Raw genomic sequence first — 25,714 nt, forward strand, 5'->3', positions numbered from 1 at the left:
GAAAAGAGGGAATGCACAGGGAGGAGAAATGATGATTTAGTAATCTGCATACTTTCATTAGACCCTGGAGAATATATCTAATTATGAACTGGGCATGTAGCATGTAAATGGGCTCGGGCTGTGGCGCAGGCTGGAGAGCAGCTGCAATGAATCACTGCAATGAATCACTCTGACCAGGAGGTCATGAGTTCGAGGCCCGCTTGGAGCCTATGTTTGTTTGTCTTTGTTCTATGTTAAAAGGCATTGAATGTTTGCCTATATGTGTAATGTGAGTCCCCTTTGGGGTGAGAAGGGCGGAATATAAATGCTGTAAATAAATAAATAAATCTGGGAGACACCTCATTGTAGAAGTGCTGTATACCTGGGCAAATTTTCAGCACATTTGTATGAATTTGTGTGGAGATTGGAGTTGGCTGGTTTGAGAAGGGATTGTGTGTGTAACATTTAAAAATGCAAATAACTGTATACAAGGAATCACAATGGGAGGCTTGTGCTTGCAGGGTTTTTTATTTTTGATTTTGTTTCCTCTTGGAAGGGTTTTTACGAGATGACTTAAGTAGAGTATCTTTCCTGTCACTAGAGATATATTTTCTGCAAGGTATACCAAGTGGGGGGACTCTGGGAGTTAGGCCAAAACAGAAACACCAAAAAATATCCAGAACTTTGAATCATTAGATTTAGTCCAGCCACTAAAAGAAAGCACTTATGTATGGTGGTGACAGTGATGGTAGGAACACCTACTATAATGCTGTTTTAAAGCATTGCTTAAGTATTGCAGGAGTCACACTATATTTTTAAAAGAGAAATGCAGTTTGGGTGGGGTTAAACAAAAGGAATTGATTAATAGTCCAACTGATAATGGAAAACTGTGCCTGTTGATAGACTAAATTACCAGTGGATGACATGACTAGGATCCAGGCCATACCTGGTCAAGTAGGTCAACTAGCCAACCTACTTCTCTGGACAACATCTTAATAATATGAAAAAAATATTCTATCCTCCACTGAGGAGTAGCAACATGAAACTCAAAACTAGTTGTTTTTCTACACCCACAGTACTTATTATCTTTGCTAGATGTTCAATTGTGAAAACAATTTTCTGAGAAGAGAAAATGCGTAACCCTGATGGAACACGACCGTTGTTGTAATGACGCTCCTAAATGGCTCTGTAGGGGCGGCCTTTGTGCTGTTCAAATTGCCAAGATTAGTAGGCCCACTTAGGGATTATGATCTCTAGTTTCAAGCACACTCTAGGCTCATTTATGACAAGAAAATGTAATACTATTATTCACATCTGGATTTAATCAAAAGCCAACACCACTTAGACTTTTCTTTTCAGAGGACTGGGTTGGCCTGGCATCCTCCTGCATGGATCTGCTTGAAATGTCAGATTCTTGACTCAGTCTCTGTTGCATGTCCCACTACCCCAAGGGGCCAGGTTGATGAGAAAATGAGATGACTTTTTTTTCAGTAATAACACTGTGGAACTGTCCCTCAAAGTTGAGAGCATGCGGGCTCCATCCCTTTTGAGCTGCTATTTTAAATGGCTTTTGATCCTTAAAAACAGGATTGTCCTATGGTAGTGTTTAACTGTGTACACATTGTACATCTCTCAACATTTACAGATGAAAATATACTAGTAGCCAGGCAAAATTAAAAAGTGTTCAAAATAGTAAAGATATTAACGAGGAACAACACACAAACTAAGAGAAGCTGCGGCTTTTCTCTGAGTCTCCTCTTCCACTCCTCTCTCCCTTGCTGAGTTCTCAGCATTCAAACCATTTTGCAATTTGAATCCAGTTAGCAGCAGTAAAGCAAACTGAGGAGAAAGGGGGAAAGTAGAAAGTGGAGAAGAGAGAAACTGGGATATTTTTGAAACAGTTGAACAAGCTAGGTTAATTTGGGACTGTCTCTGCCAAAATAGGACAGTTGAGGAGCATGTTGTCATTAAAACTGGTTTTAAAGTAAATTGTTTTTGATTAATTTTTTGTAAATAAAGTTTTGTTTTTAATCTTTACCTTTTCTCCTCAAGGGCCCTAACAAGCTGAGAAGCAATAAACACATATTTAAACAAACAATCAGATTTATACACATTGTCCCAACCACATGGCAAACCACTGTAGTTAGAGAGCATGCCATGTGATACCATTTTCCACGTGGAATGATGCACAACAGTTTCCACATTTGATTGACCGCTATGCATAAGCTGGCCTTTAAGTCTTATTGATTTCCAAGGCTCTGATTTTCCAGTGAGCATAAAGTGGCAAACACAGTGGGAATATATGTACTGTTCCTATTAATTTGGTGCCATCAGAGGACACTAAGGAAGAAACGGGGCAAAATCTCATTGGACTGGCAACACGTGTTGCATCTACTCCTCTATTTTGATGAAGGCTCACAGAAAAAACTATCCAGTTCCTGGTGTAATGGGCTTGTTTATCACTCCCTCGTATCTGCAAAAGCATAGTCCTATTAACTCAGGTCCAGAACTACTCCTGGGGTTTGCTAATGTCTGTAAATGAGCAAAAAAATGTATGTCTGTCCAGGAGGTATTGAACATCTGATTGACAGACGCATCATGTATATATAGACATGCTGTTGGATGGTGCCAAAGGATCGTTGTCTGTCAGAGGAAAGTGTAGTTAATTAGCAGTTTCTCCCTGGGAAGAGACTCCCCAGTTTGGAATTGTGTGTTCAAAATTGGCAAAGACATACAACAGCTCTGCCAGGTGAACCTGGGGTAGATGTTGCCCTTCTGGGGCTGTCGGGGCCATGTGACTCAGGGTTGCCATTTGTCTGTAGAATAGGCACATGTCTCACAGAGAGAACAAGAGAGTGAAGTCATCTACTCCGTTCCCTACCCAAATACTGCGCAAATACTTTTGCAAAATCCTAGACCTTATATAAGAGATCTCAGAACTGTGTCCAGCTACACACAACTATTATCACACATATATGACAAATTAGTTTCAAAAGAAAAAAGCACCACTCTTTCAACAATTAAAAAAATTCAAGTTCATTGGCAGTGTTTGTGAATATATATTGGCGACACCATATCTGAAACAACTCTGGTGAATTTGTATGTGCATATTGTTTATGGCAGGGGTCCCCAAACTAAGGCCCGGGGCCCGGATGTGGCCCTCCAAGGTTATTTATCTGGCCCCTGTTCTAAACTTTAGACTTAGGGTTGATCTAAGTCTACCTGGTCTTTGGAGGTCTTTTTGCTTACCTATGGTCTTATGAGATTGTCTAGATGGTCTTTGAAGGTCTCTTTGCTTAGGTACGGCCTTATGAGACCATCTAGATGGCTTTTGGAGGTCACTTTTCTTACCTATGGTTTTATGAGATTGTCTATATGGCCTCTGCCCTAAACTTTAGACTTAGGGCTGACCTAAGTCTGAAATGACTTGAAGGCACACAACAACAACAATCTTAATTTTGGACTATTTCATCCTAGTTCGGCCCCCTAACAGTCTGAGGGACTGTGAATCGGCCCTCCACTTAAAAGGTTTGAGGACCCCTGGTTTTTGGTATTCACTACTGTAGCATATTGTAATGACCATTATCATAAATGGCAACTCAAAGGGATGAAGTCTGCGTAGGAATTTTGTCTCTGTATGAGAGTCAGACTGCTATCCTGGAAAAAGGGGTATATGGGTGCCAGGTAAGGATATACCCAGAGCTCCCAATGAGTATTCCTGCTCTACTTTCACAATCCATACACCGACATCCACTCCATCAACATTAGCATGCATGCATATCCAAGTCATTAACTTGGGAAGCCAAAAAGGCCAATATGACTTTCATATGCATCATTATTAGTGTCTAGATCAAGGGAAGTGATAGTACCACTCTATTCTGCTTTGGTAAGTTAGGTAAGTGGTTGTTTTTAGGGATATCAGAGAACAATTGGAATTGATGATTTTTCAGTGTCCCATCTCTGGACTCTCTCTATAGCAGTGTTTCTCAAACTGTGCTCCTCCAGGTGTTTATGACTTCAGCTCCCAGAAGACCCAGCCAGTTTGCCAGCTGTTAGGAATTGCAGGAGCTGAAGTCCAAAACATCTGAAAGAAACACTTCTCTATAGCATAGTGTTCATAGCTAAATTTTCTGTGCCCTTTTTATTGTAGAAAAAATGCTTTGAAGTTTTGAGTTATTCTTACAATAGTCACGTGAAATAAGCAGACAGAGCGCATGGGAGCTTCATGATTGAGGAAAGATATCAGCCTTTGTCTTTCACATCAGACTGGTACATCACATTATGATTTCCATTTAAAGAAGTAGAGAGGGAAAATTATATTTGAGAGTGACCTATGCACTTACTTTCAGAAAAGTGTGAAATTCTTAGTTAAAACTAGATGAGGAACCTTGGAATGAATTAACTCAGGCCTTAGGAGCCATGCTTCAGCTTTAGATGGACCATTATTTTATATATTTTACTGGTTGAACAGTAGTTAAATAGACTTGCTTTTGAGTGTTTCAAGTGTTTTTCATCCAGGAAAGGTCACAGAAAAAAGAACCTTCAAGGCAAATTGAGTTCTTATGTGTCCTGGCTTCCAGCCAAGTTGTTCATAGAACAAACAAATATATTTAACCAGAAAAGATGTGTTTTTAGTTTGCAAAAGTAATGTCAGAAGCTACTGCTCAGCATGTGTTCATATATGCGTGGATACTTTTATGCGGTTGTTAGGGCAAAAGTAGATGTGACATTGTTGTTTGTCCCCCTAAAGTGCAACCTCTCAACCAAGACTGCATTTACTCTATAGACTTAATGCAGTTTGACATCACTTCAACTACCATGGCTCAGTGGTATGGACTCCTGGGAGGTGTAGTTTTAGCCTTCTCTGCCAGAGTGCTGTTGCCTCACCAAAGTACAAATCTCAGGATCCCATTGCATTGCACCATGACAGATGATCAGTGATATGAAACTACATTAATTCTACAATGTAGATGCATCCTGAGTTTGGAAAGATAAACGTGTTCCCTCCATGGTTCCACAGTTAGAAGGTCTTGTTAATTAAGGCTATTCATTAATACATGTTTATATGGTGGGTTTTTTTCTCGTGTCAGGAGCGACTTGAGAAACTGCAAGCCGTTTCTGGTGTGAGAGAACTAACCGTCTGCAAGGACGTTGCCCAGGGTATGCCCAGATGTTTTGATGTTTTTACCATCCTTGTGGGAGGCTTCTCTCATGTTCCTGAATGGAGCTGGAGCTGATAGAGGGAGCTCATCCTCACTCTCCCCAGGTTGGAACCAGCAACCTTCAGGTCAGCAGCCCAACCTTCAAGTCATCAGTCCTGCCAGCACAAGGGTTTAATCCACTGCACCACCGGGGGCTCCTATATAGTGGTCAACTTAAATTAATGTATTTGCCTGGCCCACACTCTTTTTCTTATACCAGAAGATGATTCCTTTTCAGTGCCATGGTTACGCTTTTGTATCTGAGGAATATACATCTCTCTGGAGGCCATGCTGCTTTTCTCCTGGGAAGCACGATGATCTCAAAGGACAGCTCCTCTAAGCACAGGGACAATGGGAATATTTCCTCTCTATTTCTCTGCTTTGGCCACCCACCCACCTTGCCTCTCTTTCTCTTTCTCTTCTCCCTTCCTGCTTCTTTTTATTTTGAAAGTAAAAAACAGATTCAAGAGTGAGTACAGCATGTTCTACACTGAATGCTAACTAGTTCAGGGACAGTCCCTTGTTTACTGAACCTAGAGAATAATTCACAGAAGCAGGAAAAATAGCTGTTTGATCGATATGTATCATGGCTAAGGTGTGCTATTACAATAACCATAATTCAGCCAACAGCCCTTTCCCATGATGTTTTCCACTTTTTCCACATCATCATTTTGATCAGTGAGTGGCAGCCAAACCTTTGCATTTCATCTGTAATTTTTAAAAATATCAATCAAATCAAGAAGTGTTAGGGATAGCAGAATCAGGAGTTGATAACTGTCAGGTTTCCTAATGTCCGCAGGAAACTTCCCCCTTTGAGTGTGCCATTTGCATTTATAGGAAATCCTATCTTCAGGTTTGAATTGCTCTGGAAGCTACTTCTCTGTGTTTCTAAAAGTCCATTATATTTCTCCAGCACCACCTTTGAAATAACTTGCACTCTTCTGCTTTCACCAATATGCATTGAAATCAGAAAAATAATAGTCTGGATAAGCCTGATTTTGAGTTGTTCATGGATCTATCTTCATGCCTGCAGATATTATGGAGCCTCCTAAACATATGGAAACCATCCTTTTATTTTTGATAGGCACTCCCTATCTTTTATGATAGGGAATTATGTGAAGTGGCTGCTTATAAATTTGTGCTTTTTGCCAATTTGTGTAATATTCTCAGTCTAAACCAGTGGCTCCCAATCTTTTTTTGACTTGGGACCACTTGACCAGGAACCACTTTGACCAGGGACCACTCTCCAACATTAGTACCAAAAGGGTTACAAATCAATTTTTGATTAACTTTAGATTTGGTTTGGTTATTTCAGAAAATTGCATTGGATTGACCACATCAGCTCTAGTTTTTGATGCAGAAGATATGGCATCCAGTAGTCACCATCTGCTCACCCACAGAAAACTGTATTTAATCATCTAGAGATGATTTTCCCCACATGTCTCGCAGAACTTATTTTAGGTCTCATGGTCCACCAGTGGGCATTGGCCCAAAGGTTGGGAATGGTCTAAACTATCTAGAAATGTAGCAAATGAGCCAATTGAGTGAACTGCTCCTGGTTCATCCCTTGTAACAACCAAAAAATTGGAAAGCAATCACATCAAGAAGGAATATTCTAACCCAACTCAGCCCATGTTGTGCTAGTTTGTTTTTTATTAATTTTTTCCTTGCATCTGTTGCCTGATCTGATACAGCCCATTCCACCATTTTAGATTTTTATCACATCTATCTGTGTTTAGACCTAATCATTCTAAGTGCCTGTCTCTTCTGACTTTGGATCACAGTGGTGAGTTGACACTGGGATTTAGGTTGGAATTCTGCATGCTTTAACACTGGAAATCCATTCTTACTTAGGATCAAACTGCATGAGCATACTTCCAATATTTGACAGATGAAAGCCAGGGAACCTGAAACAACATCAGAGTGTGGTGAGGATGACAAAAGGTATTACAGAGGAAGAACAAACTAGGAAAAGCTGTGGCAGGTTTGCTTTTGTCTGAGCCAGCTGGAAAGGCTGACTTTACCCTCTCTCCTCCCAATTAAGTGAATTGAGTGAAAACTACTTATGCACTTTGAACTCAGTTTGCAACGAATGAAATAAGCTGAAGAGAAAAGGGGAGAGTATGAAAACTGACAGAAACTGGGACATTTCAAAGGGGTTTGAACAAGTTAGCGGAGGATTGAGACTGTCCCTGGCAAATTTTGAAGGTATGCATGAAGTGGTCAGCAGGGGCAGCTGAAGCTATAAGCTGGGTAAGCAACTGCAGGTGGCGCAAAATCCGCTAATGGTACAGTTGAGGTGCCGGGGCCCGGGGAGGGTTGTGAAGGCACCTCCCTGCATCCCAGTTCAGCGCCGAGGCCTGGCCCTCGGTGCTTGGCTCAGAGCACTCAGCCTCAGCCTGGAAGGGAAGGGGAGGAGCTGTCTGAACGATTGACAGCCCCTGGCAGTCAGTCATTCAGGCGCCTCTATTCTCTTCCCTTCCCGGCTAAGCACTGTGAGCCAAACAGTGACGGCCAGGCCTCGGCGCTGAACTGGGATGCGGGGGGATGCGCAGCTGGCCCAGCCAGGGACAGCCATCCCAGTTCAGCGCATGGGGGGTGGGGATACTGTTTGCTTACACTTGAAAATTACATAGGGCTGGCCCTGTCGGTCAGGGATTTCTCTGTAAGCAGAGTTTTCATATGTGGTAATAGATCTCTGTTTCATGTGGTACATGTTTACCTCTTGCACATTAACTGACTTCATTTTGTGTTTGGTCACTGGGAGGAAAACACGCTTCATTTGCAAGTCTAATTGCTCAGGTATGAAACTATCAGAAACCCAGTGCTAGAAAATTAACATGCTATCAGCTTCTAATTTTGAGCCACCTGTCTTCTGCACAGATGGTTAAAGGGATGTTTCTGTATGTTCAAGACTGAAAAGAGAATCCAGTGTGGTTCTTCTGGCACATAATGTTTTACACAATTGGACAGCCAGCAGTTGTTTTGAGTTTGAAACAGGAATTGCCTAGTCTGGAGAGATTAGGAAATGAATCAGATCTTTTGTGTGAAAAATACATGCTCAGCTATGAAGCTACAACCCTTCCTCAAACATCGAGGTAGACTACACCTGGCTTTGCATTTATTACTTAAGAAGCAACGCATACAATCGTAAGGTGCAAATTTTGTACTATGGGTGTGAAATGCATTCTTTTTAATCAAAGGTGTCTTTAAAATTAGTTCATTGATGAATTTGTTCAGTTCAAGAAAGATCGTTAGTGAAAATATCTTCATCACCTTTCAAGTGTCAGATTTTTGTCTGTTAAGATTTTTATGCATGCTTATATTTGAAAGAGGTATACAACCATGCTCTTGTAATCTGGAAATGCATTCAAGGCCTAGGAAAAACCTTTTTGTATTATGAAAAATGCATACCAAAAATATTCAGCTGTTTCCATGCATGATTTATTTTTAATAAGTTCACAAAGTTAGGTGGGACAGGGCTGCTGGTGAAACTCTGGGAAATGCAAAGAAAATGGGGCTAAAAGATTTTCAGATCAGTAATTTAGACAATTAACTGGGCTTTAGTATGTATATTCTGCCATGGCTATTTGTGTAAATCATGTCTTTGGATTTAGCATGCAGAGACATGTTCATATATTTCAAATCCCAGGCTTGGATGCTTCTGTGCCAAAGGGGATTTACTTCTAGGCTCAGGGAAAGTGGGTGAGAGGGAGGGAGGTTGAATTGTTTTCTATTTCACATGTGGAAGAATGACCCACTTTGCTTATTTATGGCTGGTATTTGGGGTTGTTGAAAAATATAATAATGGCTATATGGCACCTGAAAAGCATTTTCTGTGTTTGTTGCATAAATTTTGTGTTTACTTCATGCAAAAATAATCTTCAAATTCTCTGGGTTTTGAAACCAAAAATTTGAAGCTCGTCACATAAATATGCAAAGCCTTAATATTCATAAACACTCCTAGGACTGTTTTTATCTTAATCATATTCTTAGATAGCATTTACTCTCCCTCCCCCCAATCCTGTTTATATATCCTTTATAATTTAATGTAAAGCTTCTGGGGAAACCTGTACACAGTAGAGGGGATGGTTTAAAATGGAGTGAGTGCAGGGAATGTGAACAGCAGGTCGCATGGCCCCTTTGATTTGGAGCTAAGCTTGTAGCATAAGTCAATGCTAGCGTTTGGAGATTGTGCAAAGCACCATAATCTCTCCAATGGAAGACTTTGAATTGATTTTTGAAAGATCTTTGTAAGTATGGTGTGGTGGGCATTTGCTGGCAATGAAAGCAGCAGTTTGACGATGTTTTATGCTACAGATACCCCCAGTTAACACAAGTGTATGTAATTTTGAGAGATTGTGCAAGGAGTAAGCAGTGCCTCCTTATGCAGTGCCTTTCTCCTGGTTTACAAGGACAAGCAGAGGCTAATAAATGCAGCTCCAGTTTCCAACCAGTGGTTCACCATGGGATGCACCAAAGTTTGCCCAACCATGGAACACAGAGCAGCGCCAGCCTTTGTTAGGGTTTCCTGAAAGCAGTTTTGTACACAATAACATATACAGTAGAGTCTCACTTATCCAACGCTCGCTTATCCAACATTCTGGATTATCCAACGCATTTTTGTAGTCAATGTTTTCAATATAATGTGATATTTTGGTGCTAATTTTGTAAATACAGTAATTACAACATAACATTACTGCGTATTGAACTACTTTTTCTGTCAAATTTGTTGTATAACATGATGTTTTGGTGCTTAATTTGTAAAATCATAACCTATTTTGATGTTTAATAGGCTTTTCCTTAATCCCTCCTTATTATCCAACATATTTGCTTATCCAACGTTCTGCCGGCCCGTTTATGTTGGATAAGTGAGACTCTACTGTATTTGGAGACTCAATGCTCCATCCTGTGTCAGGCTGATACAAGGTGCTCCAATTCTCATATTTGATTATGGGTACCTGTTGCACTCCTGCTAGACCGACCACAAGCATTTCCTTGTAGCAAGCAAGGAAACAAGACAGGGCATTCTTGCCCAGAATACATCTTAGGATGTAGAATGGACAGATCAGAGAGAAACATTCCTTCTCATGAGTAAAATTGTCTAAAGTAGAAATTCTATCTGTGAGCAGACAATAAGGCCTGACCAATTGTTGACGGATTTAAAGAATGAAATCTAAATGCAGAGAATACAGGGCAATATAGTCATTGAAACACTATCATTTTGAGGCAGAAGAGTCACTGATCTATCCCCCTCAAGTATTATTTTCAGCCTTGAAAAAGTGGAAGAAAGGAGTCCTGTTCTCCTCCAAATAAGAGCAAAAGTTCTCTTTTGAAAATTTTCCACCCAGAACTGGATTAAGCACATTCATCTACTAGCACTTTTTGCAAGTATTGTGTAGGAGGTGTTGTGAAAGTTCCCTGTGTGGTGTTGTTTCTCTAGTAGCATATTTACACAGGCATGCAATCACTGGATATTGTGATCACTGAGTGAATCACTTACCTGTTTAATTCATGTTCTAGTATACAGAGATGTACAGTGATCTGTACTTGGTGGAAATCTTGGAACTTAAAGCTAATTTCTCCCTAAAACAACCCCCTCAAATATAGTGCCATCAAATATACTCCTGTCAACAAAGTTTTCCTATACATAGAGATGCCCCTTTTCTTTTACATGTGTGTATTTTCTCCCCACTAATTAAGATTAGGGGAACGTTGTAGATTTTTGTGATGTGTGCTGAGGAAAGCATTTAATCTTGTACAATGTACAATGACAATAAAGTTGTTCTGTTCTAAATTTTATTTCCCTACTATATACACTCCTATTATCAATGTTATTTCCTGCTATATACATTAGAACTCAGCACCTGAAAAAAGCATTCTCATGGAAGAAAAGACATGCAAGCACCATGTAAGCTTCTTCCAGGTGCAGGAAGGTGGAAGGGGCGCACTGCCCACCAGGGCAACATTCTCTTTCTATTAGTTCATTTACTGCCCCTTACGCTGCTCTAGTCTGTCCCCGAGCCCTAGACAGATTTTCACAGGGCAAAACTTATTACAGGGAAAAGGAGATATTAACAGATTTTGACTGGCAGCACATGTTTGCCAGTCAAAAGCCCAATCCATTATATGCAAATTGTATGAACCCTTTATATAAAATCATCGTGATGATTGCAGCTGCTATCATATTACAATCATTTCTCTATGCTTTCCTTCCACTTTCATTTCAACACTTGGTAATCTGTCCCTTCTATAATGCTTCTATTTCTCTATATTTTTTGTTATCATCTGTTACTATGGGAGCTTATTTGGAAGATAAAACAAAAGGCAAAAATATATTTCTGCAACCTTCTTTGCAATAGATAGCTTAATATTTGAAAGCTGGAGAAGGGGAAATCTTGGTATTAGGTAAAACCTGTGCCTTCTTGGTGTTTGTGTGTGCTTCCTCCTCCTTGTTCTTAATGTATTTGTTTATTTAGTCTATGGGCAGTATTTAATCTATGAGCAGTATTTCAAAAGCTGGCCAATAAAGTATCTATAAATGCCGGTGCTGCGGGGGAGGACAATTACCCTGTGAGATTTTCAAGGCAGATATTAGCAAGTGAGTGCCTGTCTTGGGGGAAGTCTCATTTGGGATGCAAGATCCAATGGCTGTGGCTGTAATCATCTGATCTCGCAGAGTCAATCCTGGAGCAGCTGTAGTAAAAGGGGAGGCATCAGACTCCAAGGGATGCTTCGTGATGCTCGAAGCAGCTACAGACACACAGACACACACACACATCATGCTATTAAATACAGCGTGTTAGCGGGCTCTGCTGTTATAGTTGAGGAACCACCTGCACACAGAAGCTGTATTATTTTCTGCCAGGGCTAAATGCTCTCAGGATGTATCACTAGTGATCTCAGATCAGATAAAAAGCGTGGGGCTTCCAGCTTTCAAGAGATTCTAAAGGAGCAGCTGCAGAGATTTGTAAGCGACACATTTTTATAATTCTGAATAGTAGCACCTCCAGAATCTGGCTGCCTTAAGAGTACTTCTGGCATTTCTCAGCTGTTCTTCTGAGAGGTGGAGATGAATCTGTGTTAGTGGGACAAACTCTAGGAGAAAAGGGTGTCTGTCTACATGCAAAGAACTTTTCTCTCTTTGGAAACAGAAGCTGATCTTTTGTGATGGAAATATACAGAGAGGCAAAAGGCAGTTCGTGTGGCTTTGATTCCAGCTTGTGATCTGCCCCACAAGGCAACTCTTTTGGTCTCAGGACAAAGTAGACTTTGGCAAGAAATTTTTTAAAAAACCTCAAAAACCTCCAACAAACCCAAAGAAAAAGACAATGGTACAAAACGTCATCTTGATTTTCTTCCGCAGGCGACTGAGCCAAAGACCTGCTGTTGAAGAGCTAGAAAGAAGAAATATCTTGAAACGTAAGTACATTTGAGTACAAAATTTATGTTTCTCACATGAAGCATGGTTGATAAGCAGTATAATTGTCTCTTCTTCTGTGGTTCACATTTCTAGAAGGCTGGTGGGTTTTTAAGCAATGTGATATTTATTCTTAGAATGTATCTTTCATCAGCAGAAGCATCCATAAGGACCACGGTTTAAATTAGTCTGTATTTTATGCTAATCCATTTGAGATTAGCAGAAAATTCATATATCTCATGGTGTCTAAAGTGATTTAAATTCTTCACATCATTTGGTTTCACAACACTGCTTTGAAGTATTCCAAAACTGTTCCTATTTTATTATTTTACAACTGAGGCCAAAGGCAAGTTACTTGTCCAAGAACACCCACAGCATCTGTTGCAGAAATTATCAGCTCTTTGACTTCAACTAGCAAAACCAGTTCTTGATGTCATGCTAGACATTGTTTGGAAAATAAATTCTCCATTTCTGACTCAGTGTAACAATGATTTGGAATGGGTTTTGTTTTTTAAACTACAAAAATATGTGTGCAGCATAAATTCCAGTTCATCGCTTTCAAAAGTGAAATGTGGAGACACCCAAACAGAAAAGTGAGTTTTCTGATACGCAGACTAATAGCAGAACACTGACTGTTCTATGCCACTCTAAATAATGAAATAAAACCATAAAAAACATATCAGTGTCATAACTGCATTATATTTTGTATTGCCATCAAATTTCAGTTGACGTAAAATTGGAGAGCAATTTAGAAGGCCACACTCAAGCAAAGTGCATGTCAGTAGTTCAAAAACGACCTTAGTAATATCAGTGAAGTTTCTCAAGATTACAGTTTCTGAACATTTCAGAAAACATCTCTGTAGAACGTATTGTTGACCTCATGAACAGTGAGGGCATATCACCTGTTTTTTGTGGATGGAAGACATGAGATGCACCTACAGTATGGAATTAATGCGGTTTGACATTACTTTCACTGCCATGGTTCAACACTATGAAATTCTGAGAACTTCACTTTTACAAGGTCTTTAATCTTTTCTGTCAACAAGAGTTAATACCTCAACAAATTAATGCAGTTTAACACGACTTTAACTGCCATGGCCCAAGTTATGGAATCATGGGAGCTGTATCCCATGATTCTATAGCATTGGGCATGGCAGTTAAAGTCGTGTTAAACTGCATTAATTTGTGTAGATGTAAATGTCCTGAGCACATTTCCTTGCAAGCAAGTGCAAGTGGGACTTCTCTCTGAGTAAATGCGCAACTATCCGGGTGGTCCTGATTAGTCCAGACCCTGCCATTGGTTTCATGACTATTGCTAGGTAGAATATGACATCTTCTATGAACTCATTTGATGTCACTTTCTTGTATTCTCATTCTCATTCTTCCCACCATTTGCAATATGAAGGCAAATATATTTAATGAAGTTTAAATATACACCAGCATAGTCAACACTAAACTCCTTGATTGTGCAGTTCAGCAGCATGACCTGGATGAACATCCATTGCAAAAAAGTTAGCTAGCACCCCTCGTACTAAATTAAATATGTGAGAAGTCTCTGTGTATGCTTTTGGAAAGAGGGATTGCACAAAGGATTGATAAAGTTATACTACTTCTTTAGAAAGCATATTTTGTTCATGCACATCTGTTTAAACTAGTATAACATACCACTAGGATTCATTTTGGCAAACATCTGTAATGGGGCCAATTTGTAGCCCTCCATAAGTTTTTAGACTACCATTCCCATTGGCCTTAAACAGCAGAGCAATTGGCAAGAGTTAATGGGAGTTATAGTCCAATAGCATCTAGAAGACTGAAAATGGTTCATCTGTTGTGTCTGTGGGCATGTACTCCATTATCCAGCTAGCCTGGATCAGGGCAACCAGCTTTCCCAGGAGTTCTTCCAAAGATAACGAGTCAAATGTACTTTGAATGTGCCCAGATGTCATTTAGAGACAAAACCTGTAGTTTCCTCTGAATTTACTCCCATGGGAAATCCAACTGCTGAGTTTAATTTACTTTTTCTATCTTCCAATCAAAGTTCCAAATCCTGTGCATGAAAGATGGGACACCAGCCAAATGATCATGCTGGTGCATTTAGATGTCTAGCTGACAGCTCTAAACAAAGCTTGGTTGAAAGCTATTAAAACTGCAGTTGCAGATAGCAGGGAAGAAAAATGCTTCTGCTGGACCATCCTTACACAGGATTATGCAAGCCACAAGCCTGACTGAATAACTAACAGCCAAGTTTGTAGAAGTTACACTTATGGACTACAACTTCCAGAATTCCACAGCTGGTATTGCCTTGTGCTTGAATTATTCTGAATATAGTAGTTCGTGAGCATAACTTTTACAAACTCTGAGTAGTAAATGCTTATATTGTCATAAAAGAAGGATCATAGTTAGGAGGTAAAGTACAAATTTTGTTGCATGCAAAAGACTTCAAGTTCAGTTCTTATTATGCAATGGAAGTTTGCTTTGAAACTCAAGTAAGCCAGAATAGATTCATCTGCCAGAATAGATGAAACTAGATGGGCAGATACTCTGCTTCCATGTATGGTGGTCTCTTCCCTTTCTATTACACGTTGGCAACATCCCACATAACGCTTGCTATTGATTTTTGAAAGAATTGGTTTGAAATGTTTTCTTATAGAAGGTAAAATGAAACTCTATGTTAGAGGGCACTTTTGATGCTAATAATGCTTACAGCAAATGCAAACAGTGGTGTGTGTGTGTGTGTGTGTGTGTGTGTATGTTTATGCACACATGCTTTTAGGTCACCTGTGGACTTACAACAGCCCCATGAATTTCATGGGATTTTAATAGATAGGGCCCCCGGTGGCATAGTGGACTTGAAGGTTGGGTTGCTGATCTGAAAGCTGCCAGGTTCGAATCCCACCCGGGGAGAGCGCGGATGAGCTCCCTCTATCAGCTCCAGCTCCATGTGGGGACATGAGAGAAGCCTCCCACAAGGATGATAAAAACATCAAAACATCTGGGCGTCCCCTGGGCAACGTCCTTGCAGATGGCCAATTCTCTCACACTAGAAGCGACTTGCAGTTTCTCAAGTTGTTCCTGACACGAAAAAAATAAATAGATAAGGCATACTCAGAGGTGATTTTGCCAGTTCCTTCCTCTGAAATACTGTAATATTCTTTGGTGGTGTCCCATTCAGGTACTAACTAGGACTGACCCTGCTTAGCTTCCAGGATCAATCTGGATCTGGTGTCTTTAGGATATTTATGCTTGGCTCCCCCTAATGGTGAAAATCATTTAAACTATTGAATTCAAAGTTTTTACACCTCTTTCAAGGGCCAGAATACTATCCCTGAGTGCTAAGCATTACTTAGTGACTCTCATCTCCTCTGCTTCTACTTTGCACTTGATCCAGATATTTCTGAGTATCTAAATGGAGTACCCTGAGCATCTTCTCGGCTGTAGGTACTTGGAAGAAACTAGAGCACACATTTAGTTACGACTGCACTTTCCTAGTTCTGATTCCTACAAGTATGATGGCTCTAAAATGAGCTGCAGCACTCATGGCTACATTGCACTGGGAAGTAGGGATTGGAGTTATAGCTGTGTTTATCTCCCACAGATTGATGGAAGCTGTAGTCATAATCGGTTGGAAGGCACTATTATGAGACACACTGACCTAGTCAGAAATGTGCCATGGAGTAAGTCAGTGTTACCATTGGCTGGTACATACTGCTACTATAGGCACCAAGTTGCCATCCATTCCTCAGTGCAGCCCAGTTCACAGTGGTAGACCTGTCAAGGAGGTCTACCACAGTATCTATGATTTCAAAACTGGAGCTATCAGGATTTGTCTCTGGGATCTTCTGCATGCAACACATTTGTCAACCAGTGAACTATGTCCTTCCAAATCCCTCCCTGCAAGTGGAACATCACAGTGCAGTCACTGCCACAGAGCAAATCCTTCACTTACTCAACATATGCTACACAGTTGTAGCTGCTAAGTGCCACAACCTGCCTGAGAAATATCCAGAGATTTGGTGTGTGACATTTCTTTTTTAAGAATGTCCTTTTTAACATGAAGAGTTCTTAGTCTCCTTTATGTGATCAGACTAGTGAAGTTCGTAGTCTAGCAATTTTGTTCTTTTGTTCAAATGTAACACCAATCAATCCCTGTGTGCCCTGGCAATTCTTTCAGTGTCATGGCTAATTTAGAAACCTTGTCAAGGGAGAGAAGGTGTAAATTACACTCTTGTGTTTGGCACTGTATAGCTGGAAGAGTTGTCTCATTAAGATTGATGGGGCCTGAAACCAGACACTTAATTATTAATGGACACAAGGGCAGTCAGAGCCAGGCAGCTATTACAGCGTTTGCTCAGTTTCCTTTTTACCCTGTATAATTGTGATACTATAAATCCCTGTCACAGCATACAGTCTTGCGTTAGGTAATGTTTCTCTTTCAAGGAGTAGCTCTGTATCTCAAGGACAAGCCACAAAGATGAGCAAGCCCTTGCTTTTTACAACATCAGAAGCCATTTGTGGGTGTTCCCATTAAACTAAGGATGGGTTCATGCACTATTGATGCAGTGTGGTTGCAGTTCTCCTGAAGAAGTATCTCATACTACTCTCAGAATGTCTGAGTAACATGTCAGTGTAATGGGACATTCCCTGCTAGCACCATGCCTCCTTGACAGTGAAGTGGTAACCCACCTCATCTGACAAAGCCCTTCATTGTATTAGTTCGATGCTGCCAAAACCACATGGGAAGATACCACTAATGCATGAACTAGGAATGAAAGTAAGATAACTATATTTGCTTTTGTATCTATATGTAGTACTTGTACTGCTTCTGGGCCTTAACCAGGCATGGGCAAATGACATACATACGTATGTGCACACAGAAAAGGCAGTAGTTCAGTAGAAGAAAATGCTTTTCTTCCTGATAGCCCTGAATCTCGGTCTCTAGCATCTCCAATATGGACTAGGAAAACTCTTGTTTTAAGCACTGGAGAGCTCCTGACAATTGCCAATCAGTATCAACAGAATAGAGGGATTGATGCTTTGACACATTGGACAGCAGCTGTATACACAAATGTGAATGTATGCCTATATCAATGTAAAGGCATTCACGTATGTGTGTGTTTCGTATGCTTACTTCTGAACATACAGATATATGTATACACACATGCTCACCTGATGCCATGGAAGCAAAAAATTGACATTCAGGCTAAGGCAATATCATTCATATTCAAGTTCATGTCTAGGCAGCTTACTGTCAAGACAGCAGGGATTTAAGGCTCTCCAATTACAACGTGTCTCCTAGCAGCTACTGTCCTTCCATAAATAGTACCATGTGCCTGCCTCTTTTCAGTGTGCAGTAGATGGCAAAAAATAGAGATGGATTCTAAAAATACCCATCTCTTTTTTTCTCCCAAGCAACATCTTTTATGCTTGTTAGCCTACTGAAGGAGACAGAATCTTATGTCAGATTTAATGCAGAAAATAGCCCCCAGCCACATGGGACCGCAATGTGCAAATCAGGATTGCCCTTCTCTCCCTTTCCTTTCCTTTCTTCTCCTCATCCCCCTCCAATGCCCAAAAAATGTTTAAAGATATTTCTCGTTGATTCCTTCTCCTTTGAGGTTGCAAGCACACATCTTAATTTAGCAACAGCCAGCCCTTGAAATAGAAAAATCCATTGAGTTGTATCCCAGGGCGAAGGATATATTTCACACAATGTTACAGCAGCCGTGTCTATTTTTAGCACCAGCATGTATGAGTTATCACAGCTTGAATGCTAAGTTACGGTATACGAGAGCAGAAAGCAAGCACGCTTTAGGTTAGCAGAGCATCTCTTTAAGAGAAAGAAGAGAAGGGAAGCCCTCCCTCTCTTCATCTCTTTGCAAATACATTAAGGATCTATAATAAGATTGGCACAACTTGAATATTAGAAGGCAAAGGAATGCGTGGGAGTTGATTGCTGGCTATTGTTATAAATTAATCAACAAAATTACGGGAGCCTGGCAGAGTAAGAGTACAAGGAACGTGTGTTCCCTGAAGCAGCTGCTCTACGATGTTCCAGCTCGTAAGGGCAGCACGGATGACTCAGACAGAGATGTGGCATCGCAAAGCGATCATTTAGACTTCTAAAAGTCTATCGATCCTCCCTCCCCCCTCCCCCCATAAGCACTCCTCATTGTCCTAATAGAGGAATGGGATTGGTTGCTTTGCCATTGTTGAAGCCCACTATAATTGGCTGTTGGCAAGAGGGCCGGAGAGATTGGCATCCGCATGCCCCTGCTGCTAAAGAGCGTGTGATGCTTTTGGCAGAAGACCAGGCAAAGGTGGGCTGTGTAGTGAGCTGGTAGCGTGGAGCGAGACAAGAGAGACATATACACAGACTGACTGACTGACTGAGAGAAATTGAGAGGGAGAAAGATTAAGAGCAACTAAGTTGGCCTTGATGAGGAAAGTCATCTCTCTCTTCATATTTTCTGCAGAAAGGAATGACCAAACAGAACAGGAAGAAAGAAGAGAGATCAAGCAGAGGCTGACAAGAAAGGTAAGCCCTTTCTGTTCCCTATCTTGATCAATTATATATTTTGCACAGGATTAATAATAAAGTCTTTTTGCAGCAAAATGTGGTTAGAGCAATTCTGTTTGTCATCTCAGCTGCATAAGCATGCTGGGAGACCTGTGGGTGGTGCCACATAACTACACCCCCCATTCACAAATCAATTCAGATTAAATTGCACTGTGCCCTGGACATCGTTCAGCAAATGTGAAGTCCTGTTGTTGCTTCATTGAGCAGAGTTGCTGATGACTTTTGCTGTGCACTGCCTTAAAGCATGTGAAAGTTTAATGCAGATTCAACAGGTCTTAAAGGGATTGCATCTGCCCAACTTTAGCTGAGCTACATTTGGAGCAGACATTGGAGTTCCCACCAATTCACATGGAACTACAGTGAGGTAGCAGCAGCAATGCACATTTCAAAGGGGTGTCCTTAAAATACTTAAAATAAGCTGAAGGCAAGTGGAGTCATATCCATCCATTGGATGACTTCAGTGCATCTATGCCTAATGCTACTGGAAGTTTATATGGAAGAAATCTTTGGCAAATTGATCTAACGATAAATGGAGTAATCAAGATAAGGGAGGCTGTGTCTGTACTCAGCTACTCAAGAGTTACTTACTTTCCCTGTATACTTCTTGCTACAACAGCAGTTCCTTTCTATTGGCCTCTTATGGCAAGAGGTCCACAGCAAGCTGCCTGCAGAACTGCAGATATATTGCTATCTGATGTTCTTCAGTGCATACTATTTCTTGCTTGAGCATTAGACCTGTTGCTGTAGCATCCTCTTCTTGGCAGAGCTCATCCCTAAAGCTCTATGCACACAGCCAAGGACTATGGATTTGCCTCAAACTCATAAACCACTGCAGCCACGTGTGAGCAGTGCCCAAGTCAAGGGGAAATGCCCTAAAGCTCAGCAAAATTTTGCTTGAGCATTTTAAATATATATCTCTTACAAGCTCAGTTTGATGTTGAATTTCTGGTAATCAGCTATATAAAGCATTTCCATGCCAGTAACCAGGATTATTGGCATGACAACGGTCCTCAGAGTTTCATTCAGTTCCTGGGGTAACAAATGAAACCTTTGTAGAAGTTCTAAATATAGTGTGGCATTAAAAAGGAATTGCACATGTTTCTTGAAATGTCTCTCTGAATGCATTCTCCAAGATTCATTCACAAGATGTACAGATGAGAAACAAAGCTCACTCGTTGCACACTGGACCTTGAAAATGAAGCTCCACGTGCATCCAGATCCCACAGCATATGTTTAGTATCCGTGAGGGGGAAGTAGGTTTGATCTGCTGACCCTAACTTAAAATCGGACATTTGCACCCGGGAATCACATAGCTAGGGTTCCTTCACAGTGATGTAAAAATCTCGGCCTCAATTTTGTCTGGTGTTCTTCAGATCCTACCTGTATTTTCTTCCCCATTCAGGTTTTGCTTTAACTTGGTATTTTCCTTCAGTCCTTTAATTCACACAAATTGAAATAATTTTTTGTCTAAACAGTACATTTAAGTACAAAATTTCCTTTCACTCCACTCCACTATTTCTCAGGGCTCCTGTTCACATGGAGGAATCCTATTCACATGCACCTGCATTCATATAGGTTTATTTCCTTCCATCCTTCCCTATCACAGGACATGTGGCTGCCTAGTGCATCAAGGTGTGTCTCTAGCTTAGTACAATCCCATTCCCCAATGCCAAATTGTTTCACAGTGTGCATTAAACTGTCTAAAGAGTCCAGTAGAGAAGCTCTGGTTGACTGTGACTGCTATAGGTTCCAATACTTATCTCAGAGCTGTCCTTATCTTCTTTGCTGCTCTTTGTCCAAGCCAGTGTAGAACTGCTGAATGAGCAAGTTGGCAGCAGAATCTGCAGCAGGCTGGCACCACAAATAGTATGCTAAAGAAACGATTTGGAGGCTATAATTGGAACATCCAGCTTCTACAGGTAACCAGGAACCTTTCACAATGCATAGTTCCATTTATGAGCTTCTATATGAACTAAGACCCGGTACATTTTTTAAATGCAGGGCTAAATATATATTGAATGCAAAGCCATATAAGATATTTGGTTATAGCTATAATCTAGAACTATTTGTACACCAGTATGATGTGTACATATTACAAATTGTGCTAGAATTGGGCTCAATGCACATCCCAGTAAAGCCAATTGGTCACCTGCATCATCATTTGAACTTCTCTTCTGATACTTTGCCACTTTATACCCATATATTTTAATGTCACAAGTGCCCTGAGGATGGAACCTTGCTTTCACAGGCAGATGTCCATGACTAGATGTAAACACAAAGACAGTGTAAGATTTCTTGGGGCACTGGTTGCTCCAGCCACAATGTCCTTGGCCTATGATGTATCCTTTGCTAGCAGATTATCTTTCTATAAGCAAAATATAACCATATGATCCAGCCCTAAAAGAGTATTAATGACCATGGATAGCTGCTTCATGTATTGTGCTTTAAATATGTTTTACGTACGAAAAACACATTTTGAGATATATAATATGAAGGGATACATGGATGGCAGAGAACTCGTGATGTTATGGTAGAAAGGATTTCCTCCGATAATGTGTGAAGAACATCACTCTGGATTGTTTTATATATTTAGATTATGACCTTTTCCCCAGCTCTGGAACTTATTTACATCACCAAAGTTAAAACACAGATAAAGGTTTATGATTCAAAACCTACAAAACCTAAAACATTGGGTGGCGTCCTGCATTGCAGCTTTGGATTTATAGCCTCATTATGGATCCATAGCTGCTAGCTACTTGCCTATTATACAGTAGAGTCTCACTTACCCAACATAAACGGGCTGGCAGAACGTTGGATAATAAGGAGAGATTAAGAAAAAACCTATTAAACAGCAAAATTGGTTATTTTACAAATTAAGCACCAAAACATCATGTTGTACAACAAATTTGACAGAAAAAGTAGTTCATTACACATTAATGCTATGTAGTAATTACTGTATTTACGAATTTAACACCAAAATATCACAATGGATTGAAAACATTGACTACAAAAATGCGTTGGATAATCCAGAACGTTGGATATGTGAGACTCTACTGTACCTCTAAACTCATACAAATGAATTAGGTGCAAAAATGAAAACTCAAATGTCCCATGCAATATACTGCCACCCTGATTATTTGTCATACAATACTTATGTGGATCTTTTTTTCTTTCAAAAGCTTAATCAAAGACCTACAGTTGATGAATTAAGAGACAGAAAAATCCTAATTCGATTCAGTGATTATGTGGAAGTGGCAAAAGCACAGGATTACGACAGACGAGCAGACAAGCCATGGACAAGGCTCTCAGCTGCTGATAAGGTATAATCCTATTTGTATTTACTGTGGTGTGCAAGTGTTTAGATGCAGGACGTTGTAGTTATGAGGGATTGAAAGGTTACATTTTCAATGCTTTTTAATACAGCACACTGTATGGATAATTATCAAAGAACCACTTTGAGCAGTTTACATGTTTTCTGTAGGAAGGCAGACCATCTATGAATCATAATATGAGTTGATAATGTATTTGTATACACAAAGAGCCAAAGGAAGGATACTTTCTTTGGCTTTTAGTTTTGCATTAAAAAGTGTTTTTCAATTAATGCTCCTTTTTATATAGAGATGCCATTTTGTGCAGATGGTATCAATTCTTATTTCTATTCACAATTGTCTGCTTGTGGCAATTGGAGAATGGGAGGCTTAGCCATTTGGTTGAAATTCAGCAGTCACTGGATTTTTGTTTATTCGTTCAGCTGTTTCCGACTCTTTGTGACTTCATAGACCAGCCACGCCCACTGGTAAATTATCATATAGTTTGATTTTTGTTTCACAGTAGCATAGGAGAAACTTCCCTTCCATGGATTAGATTTCCATCAGAACTATGAATTGAAATCTAAAGAATTTTGTACTTTTCCCAACAATTCTTCTCATTTTGGAACTTTTTCACAAATTATTTTTACAGCAAGGCATCTCAATATGTCAAGTCATCCCTATGCATTAAGGACAATAAAGTTACCAAATCTCCCGTGGGTGCAAATTCTTCTGGAAAAAGTTGTTTTCCAGTTTCCTTGTGATAAGCTTTCTATTTGCATGCATGTTTTCAAACACTGCCTATATGCAAAAGCAGCATGTTCTACCTATAGCTAAGAAGTTATGCAATCTATTCCACTAACTCTGAATGATACCATATAATTATCCTGTATTTCTAAATCAGGCATGGGTGGGGGGTGTGTGTTAGATATCTAGAACTTACACTTTCATTGAGATTTTGATTTGCAAATTTTAGCATGTTGCAGCAAGGAGTCAGTTGGACAGAATAAAAAAAAACCATCAAGGCTTGAGCGAACACAAAATGTCATAGAACCATTTCCCTAATGGCCTCTGGATTAGATTACTGTAGTTGAATGCAAAGGTTTATTACAGCACAGTATTTAGTCTTTCCAGTTATGATTCTGTACTACAAAATTTTGTGTTGGGTTCTCTCACTTTTTTGGAGGGATGGTTTGTCTTCTCTTGCTAATTTCAAATGCGCAGTTAACCTTGCTTTCATTTGAACTTTTCAGGCAGCTATTCGCAAAGAGCTAAATGAATACAAAAGTAATGAAATGGAGGTGCATGCATCAAGCAAGCATTTGACAAGGTCAGTAACCTAGCTTTTTATTCTCCATTATCTCAAAAAGGTAGAAAGAACAAAACAAAATAAATTGAAATACTGATCCCTTCTGCTAACACAAATTAACAGTCATTTCCCTTGTGGTGCTCTCCAGATGTTTGCATTACAACTCCCATCATGCTAACCATGGTCTGATAGACCCTGTAGGCCACAATTTTTTGTGACACTATATTGGAAAAGGTGCTTTATCAGTGTGTGCAACAGAAATATAGCATGAATTAATCATAGAATAGCATCACTTTGTGACATTATTGTCTCTTCAGGCCTGAAACCCTGAATTCCATAGACTATAAGGAAAAAGAATGCTGGATTGTGGATAATTGGAAGGAAATCTAGTCCTGTTTCCTCTTCCATAAACAAGTCCCAGTTTTTCAAGAATGTTCCCTATAGCCAGATCAGAAAAAGAACTCATAATAAAACACCTACTTAATACCCTTAGTTGTCTGCAAGTTGTGGATAAGGAAAAGGGAGCCCTCCTAGAACTTCTGTGGTCCCTTGAAATACGGTGGGCTCATTGTATCTACCAAGGTTCAGTTCTGGGATCCATCACAGATGTGAAAAAATGTGGACAATTACACCCCACATGTGTCCTCAGCGCATCTGGGGTCATGCTATTTCCTAATGTGGGGTGTGGCAATACATGATCACTGGAAATTGCATGTCCGAATTCTGTTTACAAAAAAATTCTCAGTGAATTTGGAGTGTTCCCCCTCCCCTCATGTTAAACCTGTATGAAATATGAGATCTTTAGGAAACTTAAGAGCAGTGAAACTCATAAAGTCAGGGGCAGTGTCATTAGGTTGTTTCCAAATTTCAAGAGAAACAAAAGTTTGCAGCCATAGAAAATTTCAACAACCTTTTCATATATGCCTATGTTATGACATATTGACACATCTTAAATGAAATTACTTACTATCATGCAATCTTGGAAAGAAGCCATTAATTTCTATTCCATTTTTACCTCTAGATTCCATAGGCCATAGAGATTTTCTTCTGAGAAGAATTTGTCTACTTTTTTGATACCACTACTGAACAAGCATCAGGGAAAGTATGATGGTCTTTCCTTGAGGTTCAGTCAATGACAAGATGATGTTTCAAGTTCAAGAAGGACTCTGCAGGATAAATCTCTGCAACACATACTTTAAAAGGAAGATCTACCAGAGGATGGCCTTCGCCTTGGAGCCACAATACTTGTGGGGTGGGAGGATTAGCTGAAAATGACTGAAGTCGAGCTCATCAAAAAGGAACCTACTGCACTCCTTTTACTACTTGTTTAAACTGTATTGCAGCGTATCTTTGGAAAGGAGATGTTGTGCATGTACAGGCTTTACCATTCCAAGGCCTCTGACATAATGGACATGGCGCACACTCTCATTCAGTATTATCATGGTGACAAGACATTTGGAACTTATCACAGTTAGTTTGTATAAAACACTTAAGTTCATGTTATATGAAATTATTTACTATATTATTATTTCTTCCCCCTTTTTATATATGTCTAACAAAAACACAGCTGCGGCATTTTTTGGACTCCTGTTAATTTCCCCCGTTTAATTAAATGATTACTTACTGCAGAAAACAGATCCACCAGCTTACTGAGTATGATGATATTTTGAAAGAGGGGGAACAGAAATCACAGGGAAATGGAATGAAATCTGGTTTCACTTCACAGAAAGAATTCAAACGAAGACTCGCTGAAAAGAATATTGGGCTACAGATGTGTAAGACTACTAAAGCGAATGGCATTGGGCCAGTAACGGAGATTCTAAATTTTCATATGGAATTGCATTTTGTTGCATTACACAGTCAGAAATTGTTGGCTGGTATGCAGCCTCTCAACATTTTAGTGATGTTCCTTGCATGTGA

At 40.0% G+C, this 25,714-nt stretch overlaps 1 protein-coding gene across 8 annotated transcripts in view; it reads left to right on the top strand.

Moving 5' to 3' along the window:
- The window catches only part of phactr3 (phosphatase and actin regulator 3), a 269,876-nt gene extending 244,445 nt beyond the window's left edge, over positions 1-25,431 (top strand). For all 8 annotated transcript variants that reach the window (XM_062979002.1, XM_062978999.1, XM_062979005.1 and 5 more), the window contains 5 exons: positions 12,547-12,602; positions 19,074-19,135; positions 22,357-22,497; positions 23,739-23,815; positions 24,816-25,431. In XM_062979002.1, coding sequence (XP_062835072.1) covers positions 12,547-12,602; positions 19,074-19,135; positions 22,357-22,497; positions 23,739-23,815; positions 24,816-24,831 — 352 coding nt within the window. In that variant the 3' untranslated portion in view covers positions 24,832-25,431. The remainder of the gene's footprint in view (positions 1-12,546; positions 12,603-19,073; positions 19,136-22,356; positions 22,498-23,738; positions 23,816-24,815) is intronic.
- The last annotated feature ends 283 nt before the right edge of the window (positions 25,432-25,714 follow it).

Source organism: Anolis carolinensis, chromosome 4 (genome assembly GCF_035594765.1).
Source record: "Anolis carolinensis isolate JA03-04 chromosome 4, rAnoCar3.1.pri, whole genome shotgun sequence".
NCBI classification, from domain to species: domain Eukaryota; kingdom Metazoa; phylum Chordata; class Lepidosauria; order Squamata; family Dactyloidae; genus Anolis; species Anolis carolinensis.